This window comes from Monodon monoceros, unplaced genomic scaffold (assembly GCF_005190385.1).
Source record: "Monodon monoceros isolate NGI ecotype Baffin Bay Population unplaced genomic scaffold, NGI_Narwhal_1 Super_Scaffold_8, whole genome shotgun sequence".
In the NCBI taxonomy this organism is placed as follows: domain Eukaryota; kingdom Metazoa; phylum Chordata; class Mammalia; order Artiodactyla; family Monodontidae; genus Monodon; species Monodon monoceros.
The window spans coordinates 57197608-57215570 of record NW_021703785.1 but is presented as its reverse complement, the minus strand read 5'-3'; the positions used below and the strand labels follow the sequence as shown (position 1 = coordinate 57215570).

General features: G+C 46.3%; 1 protein-coding gene across 3 annotated transcripts in view; it reads left to right on the top strand.

Annotated features, from left to right (window-relative positions):
* Positions 1-4050, top strand: part of CAB39L (calcium binding protein 39 like) — a 98408-nt gene extending 94358 nt beyond the window's left edge. For all 3 annotated transcript variants that reach the window (XM_029210540.1, XM_029210541.1, XM_029210539.1), the window contains one exon: positions 1758-4050. In XM_029210540.1, the coding sequence (XP_029066373.1) occupies positions 1758-1937 (180 nt within the window). In that variant the 3' untranslated portion in view covers positions 1938-4050. The remainder of the gene's footprint in view (positions 1-1757) is intronic.
* The last annotated feature ends 13913 nt before the right edge of the window (positions 4051-17963 follow it).

Genomic DNA, 17963 nt, shown 5'->3' with positions numbered 1-17963 from the left:
CATGTAATCCTTTTAATATTATTCTGGACTTCGTTTTGCTTGTATTTTGTTGAGGATTTTTGCATCTTTATTCATAAAGGACAGTGATCTGTAGTTTTCTTGTGATAGCTTTGTCTGGCTTTGGTATCAGGGTAATGCTGACCTCATAGAATGAGTTAGGAAGTATTCCCTTGTCTTTTATTTTTTGGATGAATTTGAAATGGATTGGTGTTAATTTTTCTTTAAAAGTTTGTAGAATGTACCAGTGAAATCATCTGGTCCTGGGCTTTTGTTGAGAGGTTTTTGGTTACTGATTCAACCTCCTTATAGAAATAAAAAAGATTATAAGGGAATACTACAAATAATTGTACATCAATAAATTAGATAACCTAGATGAAATGGACAAATCCCTAGAAATGCACAAACTACCAAACTGACAGAAAAAAAAAAAAGAGAAAATCTGATTCATGAACTCTCATTTCACCTACACCATGTGCCCTTCCTGTTCCAAACTCAGAAATCTAATGTTATCTCCACCTCCTTTGAACCTCCACAGCTTTTCATTTCCCTCTCATAGGTCCTTTACATCCTGGTGTAGTTTTTCCTTCCTCATGCTTGCTGGATTGGAGGAACCTTGAGGGTTCAACCTTGTAGCTCCCACTGTCTCCATAACCGATCACTGGCCACAGTGTGTTCGGAGTAGAGTTGTGCACTGTTGGAGGTTCAGGAAGAGGAGGCAGTGTGCAGAGGGGCTGGTGGTGAAGCACTCAGCCCTTCTGAGGAGTGGGGAGCCCAGAACATGAAACCAGAGAGCTATATAGCAGTCAACAGTTTTATGGATATTCTGGTCATGTCATTATATATATAGCATCTAACTAGGAAGTGTGTCCTTTGCAAAATACTGTACCAGTCAGCATTATAGTTTTTCTTTTTTTTAATATGCTTGGTTTTTTTCTTTCTTTTTTTTTTTTTTTGGCCACACCTCGCAGCATGTGGGATCTTAGTTCCCCAACCAGGGATGGAACCCACGCCCCCTGCAGTGAAAGCACAGAGTCTTAACCACTGGACCATCAGGGAAGTCCCAGCATTATAGTTTTGAGTTATTGTGTCCTGTTATTACAGTTGTCACTGTCTTTTATAGTACAGCTGAGTTATTAGCCCAGGATCATGGTTTCAACTAGGAGTACACAAAAGAATCTTTGTGGAACTTTATAAAAATACAGAGAGACAGACCTCCCCTCTAGATCTACTGAACTGGAGTCTCTGGGAGGTGGGACCTAGGCAGTTATAAATTTTAAAGCTCCACATACATAAGAAAATAATAACATTGGTGACCTCCAGGGAGAGGAGGTGAGAGGGGGACTTTTCACATTTGTCCTTTTTGAATTTTGAGCCAGATTAATATATTAAGTATATTCAATATATTATATATATTGAATATTTATATATATATGGTTATATATTTATATATTATCTGTTTCATTATATAGAATTATATGTATTTATTTAATTTTATAATCACATATTTAGTTATAATGGTAATTTTAAATATATGATTACATATATAATTTAAATATATTGAATATATTTGTATATTCTCTGTAGAAAATGGATATGAATGGGGAATTACTCATTTTCCTCTCATTTTCCTCAATAAGGAAGTATAATCCGGGGCTTTCTGTATTTTACTAACACATGTAACAAATGAGACACAGGTGGGATCCATGTTTTCCCTGATGTGCATTCCTTGTCCTAGGTATTTGTTTCTCATGTTTCAGGTGTTTGTGGCCAGTCCTCACAAAGCACAGCCTATTGTGGAGATTCTGCTAAAAAACCAACCCAAACTCATCGAGTTTCTGAGCAGCTTCCAAAAAGAAAGGACGGACGATGAGCAGTTCACCGATGAGAAGAACTACTTGATTAAACAGATTCGAGACTTGAAGAAAACGGCGCCTTGAAGTCTCACCCAGTTTCCTGCCACCGTCACTGTCTCATTTGTTCAGTTTGTACTAAAAGTGTCATTTCAAAAAGTAGTCATTCTTGGGAAGGCTTTGGAGGTGGCTATTTTTTTCTCAATTCATTGTTCAGGGTAGATGGAATATAAATGTCTGAAAGAAAAAAATTAATTTAGAATAATATATTCATCTTAATCGAGTCTGTGATTATTTATGTGAAATCAGAGCCATTGTTTTAGACATTCATAGAAGCAATTTTAACCCTTTCTTGATGAAGGGCAACAAGGCTGTGGGCTTGCAGACCTGAGCCCTCAGTCACCACGAGCCACCAAGTAGTAGGAGCCCAAAGAATGGGCGTCACTGAGTCCTCGAAGAGGATTAAATTCTTAGAGAACTGGGCATGGGGGCAAGACGCACAAAACTGTTTTGCCCATCTGTACTTGAACAAACAAATTTCTCAAGGTACCAAGAAAATAAGATCCATGTTTTCAGTCATTACGTATTCTGTTTCCTGCCTATATCTTTTAACTGTAATCATTCATTCCTAACTTCCTAGGGAACTGATGCCCACCTTTCTGCTTACTGCCCCATGTTTCACCCCAATGGATCTCCTCAGCATGACCATCTCATGGTACACACACAGACACACACACTCCTCCACTCTGACCAGGTTAGCATGGGACCAACTAAGTCCAAACAGGATGGACTAACAAGGGTCATGGGCGTAGAGCACCCACAGGGTAGGACCTGCTTACTTGAGAACTTGGAACAGATGGGTAAGAACCACAGCTCTAGCGAAAGTCACTGCTGTTTCCCACAGACTTCTGTCGGGTTAGTGAATGTTTGGAATATTTCATTCATACTTCTCATTATGGGAAAAAAGTTTTGTGGTGAAAGTGTGTTTTAGAGTAGGAATCATTGCATTGAGATGCCTAGCGTGTGCAAAACCATGGGTCCAGAGGGTTGCACAGGCCTTTATAAATAAGGGAGCGTTGCCGTTGGAAGCGCAAATGATTAAATGCATGAAAAAAATCCTCAAAGGACTAAAAATTTTTTCCACTTTATTTTCTAATAAGCTGTCGTTCTAATTTCACATCAAATTCCTCAGTGAAAAGGTAGAAAACTTATAAAAATGTTGGTCTCAAATACTCTCTGGCATACTAGGATGGTTAAGGAATTAATTTGTGTTTTTTTAAAAAGGCCATGGTTTGTTTTCAGACATCAAGTGTATAAAATGGAATTTTAAGCTATATTTACAAGACATTAAAGGTACAATTGTTAATCTGTATTTTTTTCATAATTCTGTTTCCAAATCATGAGTTATGGCTTCCATAGGAATCTTCACTTTTTACAACATTGGGTACTGTGTTCTTCAACCAGATATTTCTCCACCCAGAGAGGGAAAGATCCCTCTCCAGGATCAGTGCCCTTGTAGATGTAGCATCTGAAGAATCACCTGGTGCGGTTTCATCCTTCTTGGCTGTGTCTTTCCGTGTCCAGCGTCAGATCCTGAGGCAGATGCTGCAGGGCCTGCGGGACCTTCTTGCAGCAGCTCTGGTCAGTGCCGGGCCGTCTGATGACCTTCATTCTTCAGTCACTGAGGTCAGATTATTTTTATAACATTCCCTGACAGTCCATAATCTCTTCAAATTTGACTTTTCTGATTTTATTTAAGAGAGATGAGTGTAAATATTTCTTTAAAAAAAGAAGGCGGCACAATAATGACCATTGGAAATGTATTTCATTGCTTAAATACTGTTCCACACATCATGGGACACATGTTTTCAGTTGGAAAGCAAGGCCTTGTTATAATTCTTTTTTGATAAATAAAACATATTTTATTTCCTCTGAGCTTGAATTAGCTCGTTCCTAGCAATCCCTTATCCTAGCTTAGTACCTCACAAACAAAACTAGTCTAAAAGGCAATAAATGAAGTAGCTGGGATTTTGCTGTGATACAAATTTGTAGATTATTAACGTGAAAGAGGGAGCAAGAAGCTCACAGTTAAAATATGTTTGCATAAAAGTCACTGTAAATATTGTGAGAATTGGGTTTTGAAAAGGTCATATTTAATAAGCTATTTCAAAAGCACACATTTAAATAAAGACTGACTAAATGAAAAGGTGCCACATATTCCTTGGTCGGTTTCATTCCTCTGCATGTCCTGCCTCTGTGTTCTTGTCACTGCTCCAAACAGGGAAAGCCCCAGGCGGAGGGCACCCCAGGCTGCCCAGAGGCCCCACGCCCACTTCCCCTGTCCTTGGCTGTCCCATCCTCCCAGTGAGGCTCACTGCCATTGACCAAGGGCCGCCTGTCAGGCAGTATAGAAACACTTCACATTATTGATTGATGCTTCACCACAGCCAGAGTCATTCCCATTTTATATCTGAAGAAACTGAGGCTCTGAGCAGTTTATCCCAGACAATGTGGACTAGACTTGGGGTACAAAGCCACGGTGGCCGGAGGCCAAACTCCTGCTCTTATTCATTTTTTCATCCTCAAGGCTGTGAACGGAGGGAGGTCCTGGGAGTGGGGAATTATGTCGTGCCCTACCCCACTGCTGCCTGGGAGGCTCCCGGGGGTGAAGGTCCTAGAATGAAGCCAGGATGGATTGAAATCATAATATTCTTGGATGAGGCTCTGGGTAAAGCCAGGCATCTGCCCAAATGTTGGGATTATTACCCTGGGAGAAAAGGCCGAGGGGCACTCAGCCTTTGAGCAAGTGCTCTAACTGCCAGCCCCGTGGGTTCTCGTCCTGGAGGGCTCTGGGGAGCAGCATATGCTGAGCAAGGGCAGCAAGCTTTCCAAAGCCTCTGTCGCCAGCCACACTGGTTGGTCTGTGTGAGACGCAGCTGCTCTGAGCCATAGTGCCGTCTGGAAACTACACAGGACTTGAAAGTGATTGTAATAAAGTGAAGGAAAATGAAATTCAAAAATCACTAGGATTTTTTTTTTAATATGAAAAGATAGTTGTTTCAAAATAGGTTTACAGATCTTTCTAGTCTACTATACTACAGGAAATTAAGATTTATATCTTTTACCTTCTTTTTCTGTTTTATCCAAAAGAATATTGTACGTATGGCACGTACATCTTTTCCTGCGTGTTTTTTCAGGAAGGTTTTGGCTATTTTAATGAGGGCCCATAGTTAGATAAAGGCTGGAAACAAAAAGAGACCTGGAAAAGCTAGACTTAGTCTTTCTAAGAAGATTGAAAAGACAGAAGATGGCTGTGAACAAGGATGTGATTTTGTTTTTGACATACAGAAAGTGCTGTTATGTGACTACCGTAATTAAAGCAAAGTATGACAAAATGATCAGCCTGGCCAGCACTAAGCCTCTTCAGAGACCCTGTCGTATCACTCTTCACTTTATGGAGGAGAGCACTGGATCGCAGAAAGGGTGAGTAACTTATCCAGGTCAAACAGCTGGCAGCAGAGCCAGGATTGAGGGCCAGTCTGACCCCAGAGTCCATGTCTTCGGAAACTAGGCTGCATGTCTGGGCCGCCTCCCGCCAGGCCTGCTCTTTGACTCCACCCCAGGGGCAGACACTTCGTTCATCATGGCCCCCAAGGAAAGGAGGAAATATTGCATTCCACCTAAAGGATAACTCAATAGAAAGATTTCAAAAGCTAGTTTCATTTCAGGGGGTAACTTTGCTTCATGGGGTTGTCTGGTGTTGGAAGATCAAATTAGACCTCTGCATGGGATAAGGGATTCGATCTTGAATTTCTGTATCATTTTGAGCAATCTCTTGACTCTACACGGGTGTTAATTCCAAACCACTCTTCTGCATCTGCTTCTGTTTTCCTGACTTACTTCTGCAGTTGGACATAATGTCAGCTTAGATTCCTGATAGATTGGTTGCTGCCCAGCCAGCCGTGCCTCCATTTCAGATTCCTCAGCGGCCCAGCACCACGGGGCTACCACAAGGCAGACATTCTGATGCATGTACAAACGATCCTGTTGACATCACCAAGTCCCTCATCACTCCCTCCCAGGAGGAAGGTGTACAATTACCAATACCCTGAAAGTCACAGAACCATACAAAAAGTCCCAGTCCCTTTACCATCAATTAATTCAATATCAACTGTAATTTAATCACTGCCCTGTGAGCCATCTATGTTACGTGAAAGCTGTGATCACAGGGGCCTTTTGGAAGAACATGTTGTTGTAATATACATGAATAATTTATCCATTAGCGAAGGTTGAAAAAAATGAGTTCCCCTCATTTTAGTTCTGAAATTTAAAGCCTAGATAAAGCAACCAAAATCTTTATTTATTCAGCCAACATTCATTGAACTCACTCTCTGTGCCCGTCAGGGGTTGATCCACAGAGTTACTGTAGGGGGTTACTCTAGGGGTCAGACCTATGTGCTGTGGGGGCTGGGTAAGTGGCCTTCGTGAGCCTGTCCCCTGTGTCTGGCACTGGGCCTGAGTCAGCAGGGAAGGGAAGATAGATTGAAGTGGGCACCCATGAGGACAGCTGGAATCCATGGATATGATCTGGAACCCACACTGCCTTCCCGGCCTCCCAGCCTCCACCTCCAACGCCGTGGCTGACTGTAAGACCGCACAACTCACTGTACAGCTCCCCCAGCTAAGCCCAGATTTGGACAGCTGACGGAGGAGGGGCAGGGGGGCTGGGGCCCCAGCAGCAGGGTGAGCCAGCAGGCCTGTGGCAACGTCCTGAGCTGTGATGGCCCCGACCTTCCCGGGGAAAGTGTGGCTGCCACCTCATTTCCACTTGCAACGCTGCCAGCTTTCTCTTGACCCCAGCCCTAATTCATCACCATGCAGGAGAGGAGACTGGGAATGTGTTCCAGCTAAACGGACACATCCCAAACCCACCACTTATGTGTTGCACTGGAGGAGGTGTTTCCACATCCTCTTAATGTCTTTCCCCCCTTGAAGACCTCTGGCTGTTTTTTCCTCTTAAGCGACATGAGAGGTTTGTGCGGTGTCGATGGACCCATGTAGACATTGGGGACAGCCACGCCTGGACTCAATCCCAGCTCCACTACAAGTGTTTGATCTTGAGAATCACTGACCTTCAGTTTCCTACCTGTAAAATGAGGCAAAAAGAGGAGCTGCCTCACAGGGAATCAATGAGGTAAAGTCTGTGATGTGCTGGCCCGGGGGACGCTCCCACGTTGAACTCCCTCAGCTACCCTGCGGGGCTCACAGCCAGTGGGAGAGGGAATTCCACTCCAGTGTGGGATCTGGGCGAAAGGGGCCATGGGCATGAAGCACGTGTGGCCAGAGACAGGTGTGTGCCCTGAGTGTTGGGCGTGTGGACACGTGGAGGGAACCGGGAGGAGAGCCTTCAATGCCACCCAAAGGGTCTCGGGCCATCATGGAGGCAGCTGGCCTTTCAGCAGGAAGTGACATGCATCCTGCCTGTCAGAGCACGGTCGGTCAGGAGGAGAGTGGCCTGGCATGGGGAGCACTGAGTGAGGGGATGCAAGACAGTGAGGACCCCCTAAGAACATCTGTGGCCGAGTTGGTGCCTGCTCTGAGAAGGCCCTGTTCTAGGTGCTTCACAAATACTAAACTCAAACCTTAGAACCACCTGTGAGGCACGTGCTCTTATTATCCTGACTTTACAAGTGTGGAAACCGAAGCGCAGAGAGGGTCACTGGCCTGATTGTCCACTGAGCCCATGGTGGGGCAGAATTCAAACCTAGGGCTCAGAGGCAGGAGCTTTAGAACCTGTGAGATACTTAGGACTTAACACTGACTGGGCTTAGTTCCACAATACATGCACCCCAATGTTCATTGCAGCACTAGTTACAATAGCTGGGACACATCACTTTTAAAAGATCAGGGCGAGTGTGGACTCAGGGCCACTGTGCCTAGGCTTCTCTGCTCTCCATCAAAGAACTTCCACCTTCCTTTAGTGGCCCCTCTCACTTTTGCCCCCAGTACTCAGCAAGTTTTCTTGCAACAAATGATTAGTTCTTCTCTTCTGACTTGTGGGGCTCCCTGCCACAGACAGCACAGCTCTTGCCTGGCTGAACCCCACCCCTGCTTCATCTCAGTTCTGCATGGGCTTCGCTCTTCCCACTCGTGGAAGGGAGGCAGCTCAGGGACCACCAGTGGGGGCCCTCTTGAGACACTTCCACTCTGATTCAGAAACACACTCCTACCTCTTTACTGTTAACTCCTACAGATGCAGCCAGCAGTTTCTGGGCGCTTCTCTCAGCAGGTGCCTCATACTGGCTTCTCCACTAGGGTTTCAGGACAAACTACCACGGAACTGCCTCAGCCTCCCCCTTCCCAGTCCTCCCCCCCTCCCCCTTTTGTCTAGAAATCACTTTGGTTTATCATCAGGAACTGAGCAGGTCCAAGACCCAGGCTTCCGCTTCTGCCCAGGCCAGTACTCTTTCTTTGAGGTGAAAGCCTTAAAATGTAGCTCCCTGGCCCTTGATGGGAAGCAGTATGAAGTGAATAAGCATGTTTTAATTTAGGCAGGCTAGTTTGGGATACCTTTAAAAAAAAAAAAAAAACAAGACAAAGCCAGATATAAAGGTGTCTGGCAAGATTAGAATCAGAGTAGGTGATTTGCTTCTAAAAATTAGTTTCAGTGAGTCCCAGGGACTAATTAAGGTTTACTTTTAAAAGCGTCCCCTTGGTACGCAGCCGCCTCCTGCATGCTGTGCGTGTTATTGGGACTCGTATATGGGAAATGGTATGTGAGGATCCAAACAGGACTCTGCTGCCGTTCTCCTTGTCGTCTCTGATCTTCATCACTAGACCTGGCAGCCCTCAGCCCTCCCTGCCACCTTCCCTGCACCTCTCGTTTACAGAGGCAAATGGGCCTCCAGCCACAGAATATAAAGTCTTGGGCTGTTAGAGGAGTCCCCTCCTCTTTGCCTGCTCTTTCCTGTCCCTTCCTTGAATACTCTCCCCCATTAGTGCTGCTGGGAAACACATAGGACAAGCAAAGCAACTATTTAAAACCTTGTAACTGGGGACTTTCCCCTCCTCCCCTCATTTCTTCCTTCCATCCTGTTCCTCCTTTCTTCTTCCTTCAATGCCCTTCCCACCCACAAGGAATTTTCCTATCACTGTGAACTTTGCTGGTGCAGAGGAACACCTTTTTTTTTTTGGACCATAGACACCCAGCCATTTCTTAAACCTCCCCAAAATTAAAAAAAAAAAAAAAAAAAAAAGAGTCCTTATTGACCTGGTTGTTCAAAGGATAAGAATAGCTTTATCCTACTTAGTACCAAACCCACTTCAGTACCCTTACTGAGGCCATGAGAGCCTAGGGGTTTCTGCCCAGGACAGGAGCCATGGCATGTTGGCAGAGACCAAACAGGGACCAGAAAAAGGGGTGATGTTCCCTTCCCACACCGCCTCCAACCTCTGTCAGCAATGAGCTGCCCTGAACAGTGGCAGGAACTCCCCCTCTGCACAGTAGCTGGTCAGGGTTGAGTGCAGTCCTGGGAGCCAGGGGATAGCATGCCCAGTTGTGTCAGCTGAGAGGATCTGTGCACATCTTAGAGCAATGAGAAGCCCACGCTCCGCAACGAAGAGTAGCCCCCACTCACCACAACTAGAGAAAGCCTGCGCGCAGCAACGAAGACTCAACGCAGCCAAAATCAAAAAAACAAAAAACAAGTCAGGGTTCAGAACCTAAGAAAGATGTTACTATTTGCAGCCTGGTTTAGTGCAGTGGTTCTCAAAGTGTGAACCATTTTGTTTTAATTTCTAATACAGTACAGTAAATGTTGATAGATTTAACTCAAACAGATCTTTTGGGTCTTTAATAATTTTTGAGAGTGTAAAGAGTCCCTGAGACCAAAAACCAGAGAACCTCTGGTTTAGCGGAAGGACTGTACATTTTGGAATGAAGTGGTTTTTGTTTTGTCTCCTCTGTCACCCGCTAGCTGCGTAACACAAGCCAAGTTATTTCAACTCTCTGGTCTTCCACTCTCTATGGATTAGGCTAATTGCCCTTATAATTATTTGCTCAAGAATGTGTCCCTGATTATGTCTGTGGGGTTGGTTTCACATCCTCAGAGCCTAGCACAGCACATGGCATGATACACGACGGGGTCTCAATAAATAATTACGAATTGATTGGCGGGCCGGGTGAGAGGATTAAGTGGGATAATACGCGTAAAGTGCTGCTGAGGTGCCTGGCACACGGCAGATGTCACAGGTGCTCAGTAGATGGCAGATCGCTTCCTCACCACCAGTGCTGTCCTCCACTGTACCCCCACAGGAGAGAAAATGCACAGTTTGTCTAAGTGAATCGCTAAAGCGCTGGTTCTCAGCGTGTGGTTCCCAAACCAGCAGTATTAGCATCACCTGAGAAACTGTCAGAGAGACATTATTTGGCTCTAATACTAGACCCACCGAATCATAAACTCTGGAGGTGGCGCGCACGGATCTGTGTTAAATATTACTGGAACGTACTGAAAGGGAGGCGGGGTGGGGGAGGGGGTTAGGAGGTTGAAAGGCTGAGTCTCAGCGCCGCAGGTCCAGCCCGGGGACCCCCCCCCGCCCCCCGCACAGCCCTCCCAACCCCCCTCGCTTCCCCGCCGTCGGGAGGAGGGGCGCTGCGACTCCAGCAGGACTTTGGGCCTCCCCCTCCACGATTCCCCCGGGACGCGCAGGGCGGGCGGGGCGGGGGGCCCCCTCCCCACCCACGCTGGGCCTAGCGAGACGGTGGGAGGGCAGGGGCGAGATGAAGGACTAAATTCCCCAGACTAGGATGCTGCGCAGCTCTTCCTAAACAGGAAGACGAGGCAATTTGGGCCAGAGAGTCAGAAGTGCCCTGTAACCAGCTTCGCCTCTCTGGGCACCTTTTTGGGGTTCCGCCAACCCCATCTCCAACCCATCTCCCAGCCTTGGAGGTCGGGCCGGGGAGCCGCAGGGAGGATCCTCCGGTGCTCTGGTGCCCTCTAGCGGCCATAGGCTCTAAAGCCAACTCTCAGCCCTTCCTCCTGCCTCTCTCCCCAGCGCGCCGGGGCTGCCCTGGCCTTCGGCACCTGCCAGCCTGATTCCATTCCTCCTCTCCCTCTAAGTGCAATGAAATGCCCTACAGAGGTTTAGGATCTCTCGGAGAAGGTCTTTTAATCAATACACTTTAACCCTGAGAACGTTGTTTCTAGAATAAACCTGAAATACTGTATTTTTCTCCATGTGTTTCCAAGGAGAAACACCCCGGTGTGTGCTGGGTCCCTCGCTAAAAGCAGTCTCTGGGCATCCTGTCCTCCCTCTTACGGCGTCCTGGCTTGTTAGGCAGGGAAGGCTCCCAGCGCCGATGCCTGGGCCTCTCTGAGGGACGCTGACATGTGGGATCACGACGGCTCCTGGGAAAGTGGAGAGAGTGAGGGCTGGGCATCTGGTCTGCATCAGATGGTCTGCATCAGACCCCAGCGCTGCCCCTACCAGCTGTGTGACCTGGAAACATTCCCTGACCTCTCTGTGTCTAGCTTTCCAACCGTGACAGAGGATTGCTGTGCTTGGCACACAGGAGGCCCTCGACCAGAGGAAAAAGCCAGTCTCCCCAAAGAACCACTCCCAAAGCAAAAGGCATGTGCCACTCATCGCAGAGCTGCTCCTTGGCCAGCAGGGCAAGGGCAATCCAGCAGGTCCTCTCGTCCCTGCCTGAGGGCTTTCGCTCCTCAGTGAGGGTGACTCGGAGCAGATCTGGCGTCCCAGTAAGTCTGAACTGAGCTTCTGTGACTTGGGGGAGTTCCCTGTTCCACACAACTTGGTTTCCAGATCGTTCCAACAAGGAACAAGAGCACCTGCTCAGTGTTTCAGCCGCAAGGTCCTCCCTTTAGAAGTTGCCCCATCACTCTGGGGCTGGGAGATGTGAACTCCACAGCGCATGACCATCTGACTGATGACTTCAGGGGAATTGTGCCCGCCCACCGCCGCACTCCGCGTGCTGCCTCCTAGAAGAGGGGTTAGTGATCCCCGGCCACGTGCAGTTTTATCAGAACACAGCCCTGGCCACTACTGTAACCACATGTGTGAGAAACAGAGGATCCCGAGTGCCTAGACCCCCGTCACCCAGAAAGCAGAAGTCAGGGCAACAAACAGAAGAGGAGAAAGTACTTGTAGATCATATATCTGATAAGGGGTTAACACCCAAAACGTATAAGGAACTCCTACAACTCAACAGCAAAAAAATCAAGTAATCCAACTGAAAAACAGGCAAAGGAACGGAATAGACACTTTTCCCAAGAAGACATACAGATGGCCAACAGGTACATGAAAAGATGCTCAACATCACTCATCATCAGGGAAATGCAAATCAAAACCACAATGAGATACCTCACACCTGTCAGGATGGCTGTCATCAAATAGACAAGAGATAACATAAAATAAAAAGGACTGTCCTTTGTATACGAAGGCAGTAGTCCCAGCCCTTCAGCCTCATTAACGCAGACCCTTTTAGATGTGCGTTTTACTCTGATCCAGCCACGCACATTCACCTGGTTCCTTTCAGGGACACGGGTGTACGATTTGAAAGGGACCAGCTTCTTTACTGGCTTGTGGTCCCAGAAGAGGGAGGGGGACCAGGTGGTGATGAGTGACCCTCATGAAACATTCTAACCCATGTCTTTATCGCCACCAGCAGACCCCTTCCTCCACATTTTTAAGAAGCTGGAACTTCATCCTTTATCTTGGCCCTCACACTTCTGTACACTACTAAATGACACTATTTTTTCTTTTTAACCTTATAAGGATGCATCCTCTTCTGGAATTCCTCAAATCACAAAGTCTCACTCTCAAGTTCTTGAAAATGAGAGCGGTTCCTGAAAGGCAGGTAAAGCAACTGAGGACAAAAGAAAATCGTAAATCGTTTATCAGTCAGAAGAACTTTGCTAAAAATGCTAAAGCCATAATTTAAGCCTCATTAGGTGCAAAGCAACCAGAATAAAAGATTCAAATGTGTTTTTAGCTGAATGGAAATTCTAAAGTTAAGGAAAAAGAGATAAATGGTCTGCAAGTCTTAAATAGTAGGATATGTATACAGAACTCAAAAGGTTTTTTTTGTTTGTTTTTGTTTTTTGCATGAACTTGCCTCAATAGGACTGTGCTGTTGATAACACTTCCTGATATTTCCCTGTGAAACCAGAACCGCTATCTTGCTGACTGAACTAACAGGGGTCACAGGATTTAAGGGTGCTAATTGAATCAAAGAAGGTCATGGGATTTAAGGCCGCTGATAGATCTAACGGTGATCACGGGATTTTAGGAGGCTGCTTGATCACACAGGGGTGACAGGATTTAAGGGGGCTATTTTAATCAAAAAGGGTCATGATATAAGGGATATAAGGGAACTTAATGAATCAACAAGGGTCACTCGATTTAAGGGGGCTGATAAATCAAAGGGGGTCTCAGGATTTAAGGGGCCTGTTTGATCTACAGGGGTCACGGGATTTAAGGGGGCTGATTGATCGAACGGTTTTGTCAAGAAGAATTGCTCATGCACAGTTCTAGCTTTCTCTTTTAAATGTCACAACTGAATCAATCAAGTCCAGAGGGATTTTATATGTTTACAGTTCAAGGAATCTGCAGGGGAATCCTTTATTCTGTCTTCAATGAAATGTCCATTCAAAAAGAATAAACTTTCTAAAATGTTGATTTTCCATCTCTGGCTCACAACATCGTATTTATAACTTTGTATTTCTTTTGACTTAGAAAACTAGAGCTCTCTCTTCTTGGAAACACATGGAGAAAAATACAGTATTTCAGGTTCATTCTAGAAACCACCTTCTCAGGGTCAAGGTGTATTGACTAAAAGAGCTTCTTTCTTCAAGAGATTCTAAACCTCTGTAGGGCACTTCATTGTGCTTAAAGGGAGAGGAGGAACAAAATCAGGCTGGCAGGTGCCCAAGGCCAGTGCAGCCCCCAGGGCTGGGGAGGGAGGCAGGAGGAAGGGCTAAGAGTTGGCCTTAGAGCGAACGGCCGCTAGAGGGCGCCAGAGCACCGGCGGATCCCACCTGTGGCTCCCGGCCAGACATCCAGGCTGGGAGATGGGGATGGAGGAACCCCAAGGACGTGCCCAGAGAGAAGGGGTTGGTAACCGGGCGCTTCTGACTTTCCGGCCCAAATTGCCTCGCCTCACACAGAGGACAGAGGTCTGCCCCTTCAGCATCCGATGGGGCACTTCCAGCCTGGTCAGGTGGCCCAGTGGCTGGACAGCCTCACAGGCTGTCTGCGGTGTGACTGCCCTTTGCTTCTCCAGAGGCAAGACTCTGGACCCAGAAATACCCGGCTTGACTCTTGGGCTTGCAGTTTGCAAGCTGTAAGCCTGCGTGGGTGTTGGCATCTGGGAAACGGGGCTGGTGGTCCTGTAAAACGTGGAGCCTGTAAAAGCGGTGGTATTTTGGTGGGTGGGCTGTGCTCATACCTGTGCCCTTCCTCTCAGAGTTTTCCCCCAACTTCCTTCTTCCCTTTCCATCTGAGCCTCCCCCTCCTGTCTCCACACCCCTCCCCTCAGCAGAAGGTTCTCGCTTATCCATCTGTTGTACAATCATTGATCCCAGCCTTTACGTCAAAAGTTATGTTAGGTGCTGGGATCAAGAAGTTTCCGACTTTTGAAGTTTCAGGCTTGAGAGGCAGAGTGAGTGGAGCCGGGTCACATGACTAGAAGCCCGCCACCTGCCCTAAATCCGGGGCACCTGACGTTTAGCGCCCGGGGTGGGGCGAGGAAGGGAACGGATAAAAGGCCCTGCAAGTGACTGAGGGCCCAGTGCCCCGCCGCCCGGAATGGAGCCCGTGTCCCTGGGGAGCCCAAACTCCCTGCATGGCCTCTCTTGCGTCCATCCGCCCTAGCTCCCGGGAGCCGGAGGGGAGGGCGGCGCGACGCGGACCCAGCCCACGGCCGCTTGGCCGCTGCGCTACGACGGACCGCGCCCGCTGAGGCCCCGGCCGCCCCGGGGGCCTCGGGCCAGGTAAGGTGGCCCGCACCCTGCACCGCCTGCGGGGGCGGGCGGGGGGTCGCGAGGCCAACTTTCGAGCCGCAGGGGTTCGCTCGGAGCTGCGACTGCTCTTTAAGAAGAGCTGCCCCGTAGCACCTTAGTCAAGAGGAATTTGGGTCCCTCATCTCGCCCCTGACCTCCGCCCGGCTTGCTTGGGCCCCGGGGTGGGGTGGAAACCTGAGCGTCCTGAGGGGAATCGGGGAGGGGGAGGTGCAGAGCCCCTCCTCCTGACGGCGGGGAAGGGGCGGGGGCGAGTCCTGGGGCGGGACTCGCTGCGGCGGGACTCCGCCTCCTAACCTCCCCTCCCCGCGCTTACAGTGGGTTCCAATAATGTTTAATTGCCTCTCGAGCTCTCGGGCGTAAAACTCATCCACAGGCTCGCAGGTCTCCTGTTTTAGCCAAGTGCCTCTGCGCTCCTTCCGCTATTAGATAAAGTACCAGGGGGGAGGGGACGGGGGATGGGTGCCTCAGCCGACTAAAGAGGTCGGACCCGTGCTGTCACAGACGCCCGGGGACCCTTAGGGTGGTCGAGGACAACAATTACTTGTAAGTGGAATTATTTTATTTCTTTCAAATATTTTGTTACTGTTGCATATAATGCAACTGGCTTTTGTATGTTGGTTCTATGTCCTGCAACTTTATTGAATTTATTTTCACCATATTGGGGGAGAGAAGAGGTCGTATATAAGATCATGTTTTCTGAAAACAGAGGAAGCTTTACTTTTCCCTATCCATTTTGAATGCCTTTTTATTTATTTTTGTGTCATATTGCTCTGCTTAGGACTTCAGTACTGTCTTTAATAAGAGTAGTGAGGGTGGATACCCTTTATCTTGTTCCTGATTAAAAAGGAAAAGCTTTGAATTTTTCACCATTCAGGGTTACAAGGTACAGTACAAGGTTAGTTGTGGATGTGTATTATATGGTCTTATTTTGAGGCATGCTTCTTCTGTTCCCAATTTTTTGAGAGCTTTTGTCATAAAAATGTTTTGAATTTTGTCAGTTGCTTTTTCTGCATCTATTGAAAGGATCATATATTCATTCTTTTAGCAATGTGTATCACCCTTATTGATTTATTTAGACTTTTGCTGAGAATTTTTGCATTTACGTTCATCAGGAATATCAGCCTACAGATTTATTTATTTATTTATTTATTTAGCGGTACGCGGGCCCTCTCACTGTTGTGGCCTCTCCCGTTGCGGAGCACAGGCTCCGGACGCGCAGGCGGACTCTCAACCACTGCGCCACCAGGGAAGCCCCTAGATTTATTTTCTTGTAGTGTTCCTTATCTGGCTTTGGTGTCAAAGTAATGCTGAACTCATAAAATGAGCTTGGGAGTCTTCCCTCCTCAATTTTTTGGGAAGAGTTTGAGAATGATTGGTGTTATTTTTTTTATAGATTTAAATTTTTTATTTTATTTTTTTAAATTTATTTTTAGTTGCATTGGGTCTTCGTTGCTGCACGCAGGCTTTCTCCAGTTGCAGCGAGTGGGGGCTACTCGTTGTTGTCGTGCGTGGGCTTCTCACCGCGGTGGCTTCTCTTGTTGTGGAGCACGGGCTCTAGGTGCGCGGGCTTCAGTAGTTGTGGCTCTCCAGCTCTAGAGTTCAGGCTCAGTAGTTGTGGTGCATGGGCTTAGTTGCTCCACGGCATGTGGGATCTTCCTGGACCAGGGCTTGAACCCGTGTCCCCTGCATTGGCAGGCGGATTCTTAACAACTACGCCACCGGGGAAGTCCAGTTTTTTAATGTTTGGTAGAATTCACCAGTGAAACCATCTGGTCTTGGGCTTTTCTTTATCGGGAGGTTTATGTTTGTTGTTTCAATGTCCTCATTTATTATTGGTCTGTCAGACTTTCTCTTCATGATTCAGTCTTGGTAGGTTCATGCTTTGGAAATTTATTTATTATAATTTATCTAATTTGTTGGTATGTAATTGTTAATAATATACTCTTATGGTCCTTTGTATTTCTTTGATGTCTCCTCTTCCATTTATCAGATTTTTTGACTTCTCTTTTTTCCTTGGTTAGTCTAGCTAAAAGTTTGTCAGTTTGCTTTATTTTTTAAAACCAACTCTTAGCTTGATTTTTTTTCTAGTCTCTTTATCCATTGTTTATCCTCTAATCTTTGCTCTTTCCTTTCTTCTAATCTTGTGCTTAATTCTTTATTTTCCTACTTTCTCGATGTGTAAAGTTAGGTTGTTTTTGAAAACTTTCATTTTTTAAAATGTAGGCACATAAGAACTACTGTTGATGTATTCCCTAAATTGTGGTATTTTGTATTTATATTTTTTCAAGGTACTGTCTAATTTCTCTTTCAATTTCTACTTTGACCCACTGGTTATTCAGGAATGTGTTGTTTAATTTCCATGTATTTGTAAAATTTCCAGACTTTTCTCCTATTGATTTCTAGCTCCATATCATTGTGGTTGGAAAGCTTTGAGATAAGATTTTAGTCTTAAATGTGTTAAAGTTGGCTTTTTGGCCCAGGAATGACATATCCTTGGGAATGTTTTATGTGCCCTTGAGAAGACTGTGTTTTCTGGTGCCCTTGGATGGCATGTTCTGTATATATCCGTTAGGTTTACTTTTCTAAAGTGTTGTGCAGGTCAATGTTTTCTCATGAATTTTCTGCCTGGATGATCTATCCACATTTACAAATGGGGTATTGAAGTACCCTGTTACTTTATTGCTTTTTCTGTATGTAGTTTTGTTAATATTTGCTTTAAATGTCTACATGTTCCAGTGTTGGGTGCATATTTATACTTGTAATATTCTCTTGATAATTTGACTCCTTTATCACTGTATAGTAACATTGTCTCATGACTGATTTTGATTGAAAATATGTATTATCTAAGTATAGGTACTCCTGCTCTCTTTGGGGTTGCCTTTGCATGGAATATATTTTTACATCCTCTCACTTTAACCTATATACGTCCTTAAAGTTAAATTGAGTCTCTTGTAGACAGCATATTGTAGGTTCTTTTTAAAATTACTTTTTATTTTGGCCACGCCATGCTGCCTGCAGGATCCCTGTTCCCCGACCGGGGATTGAACCCAGGTCCCTGGCAGTGAAACCACTA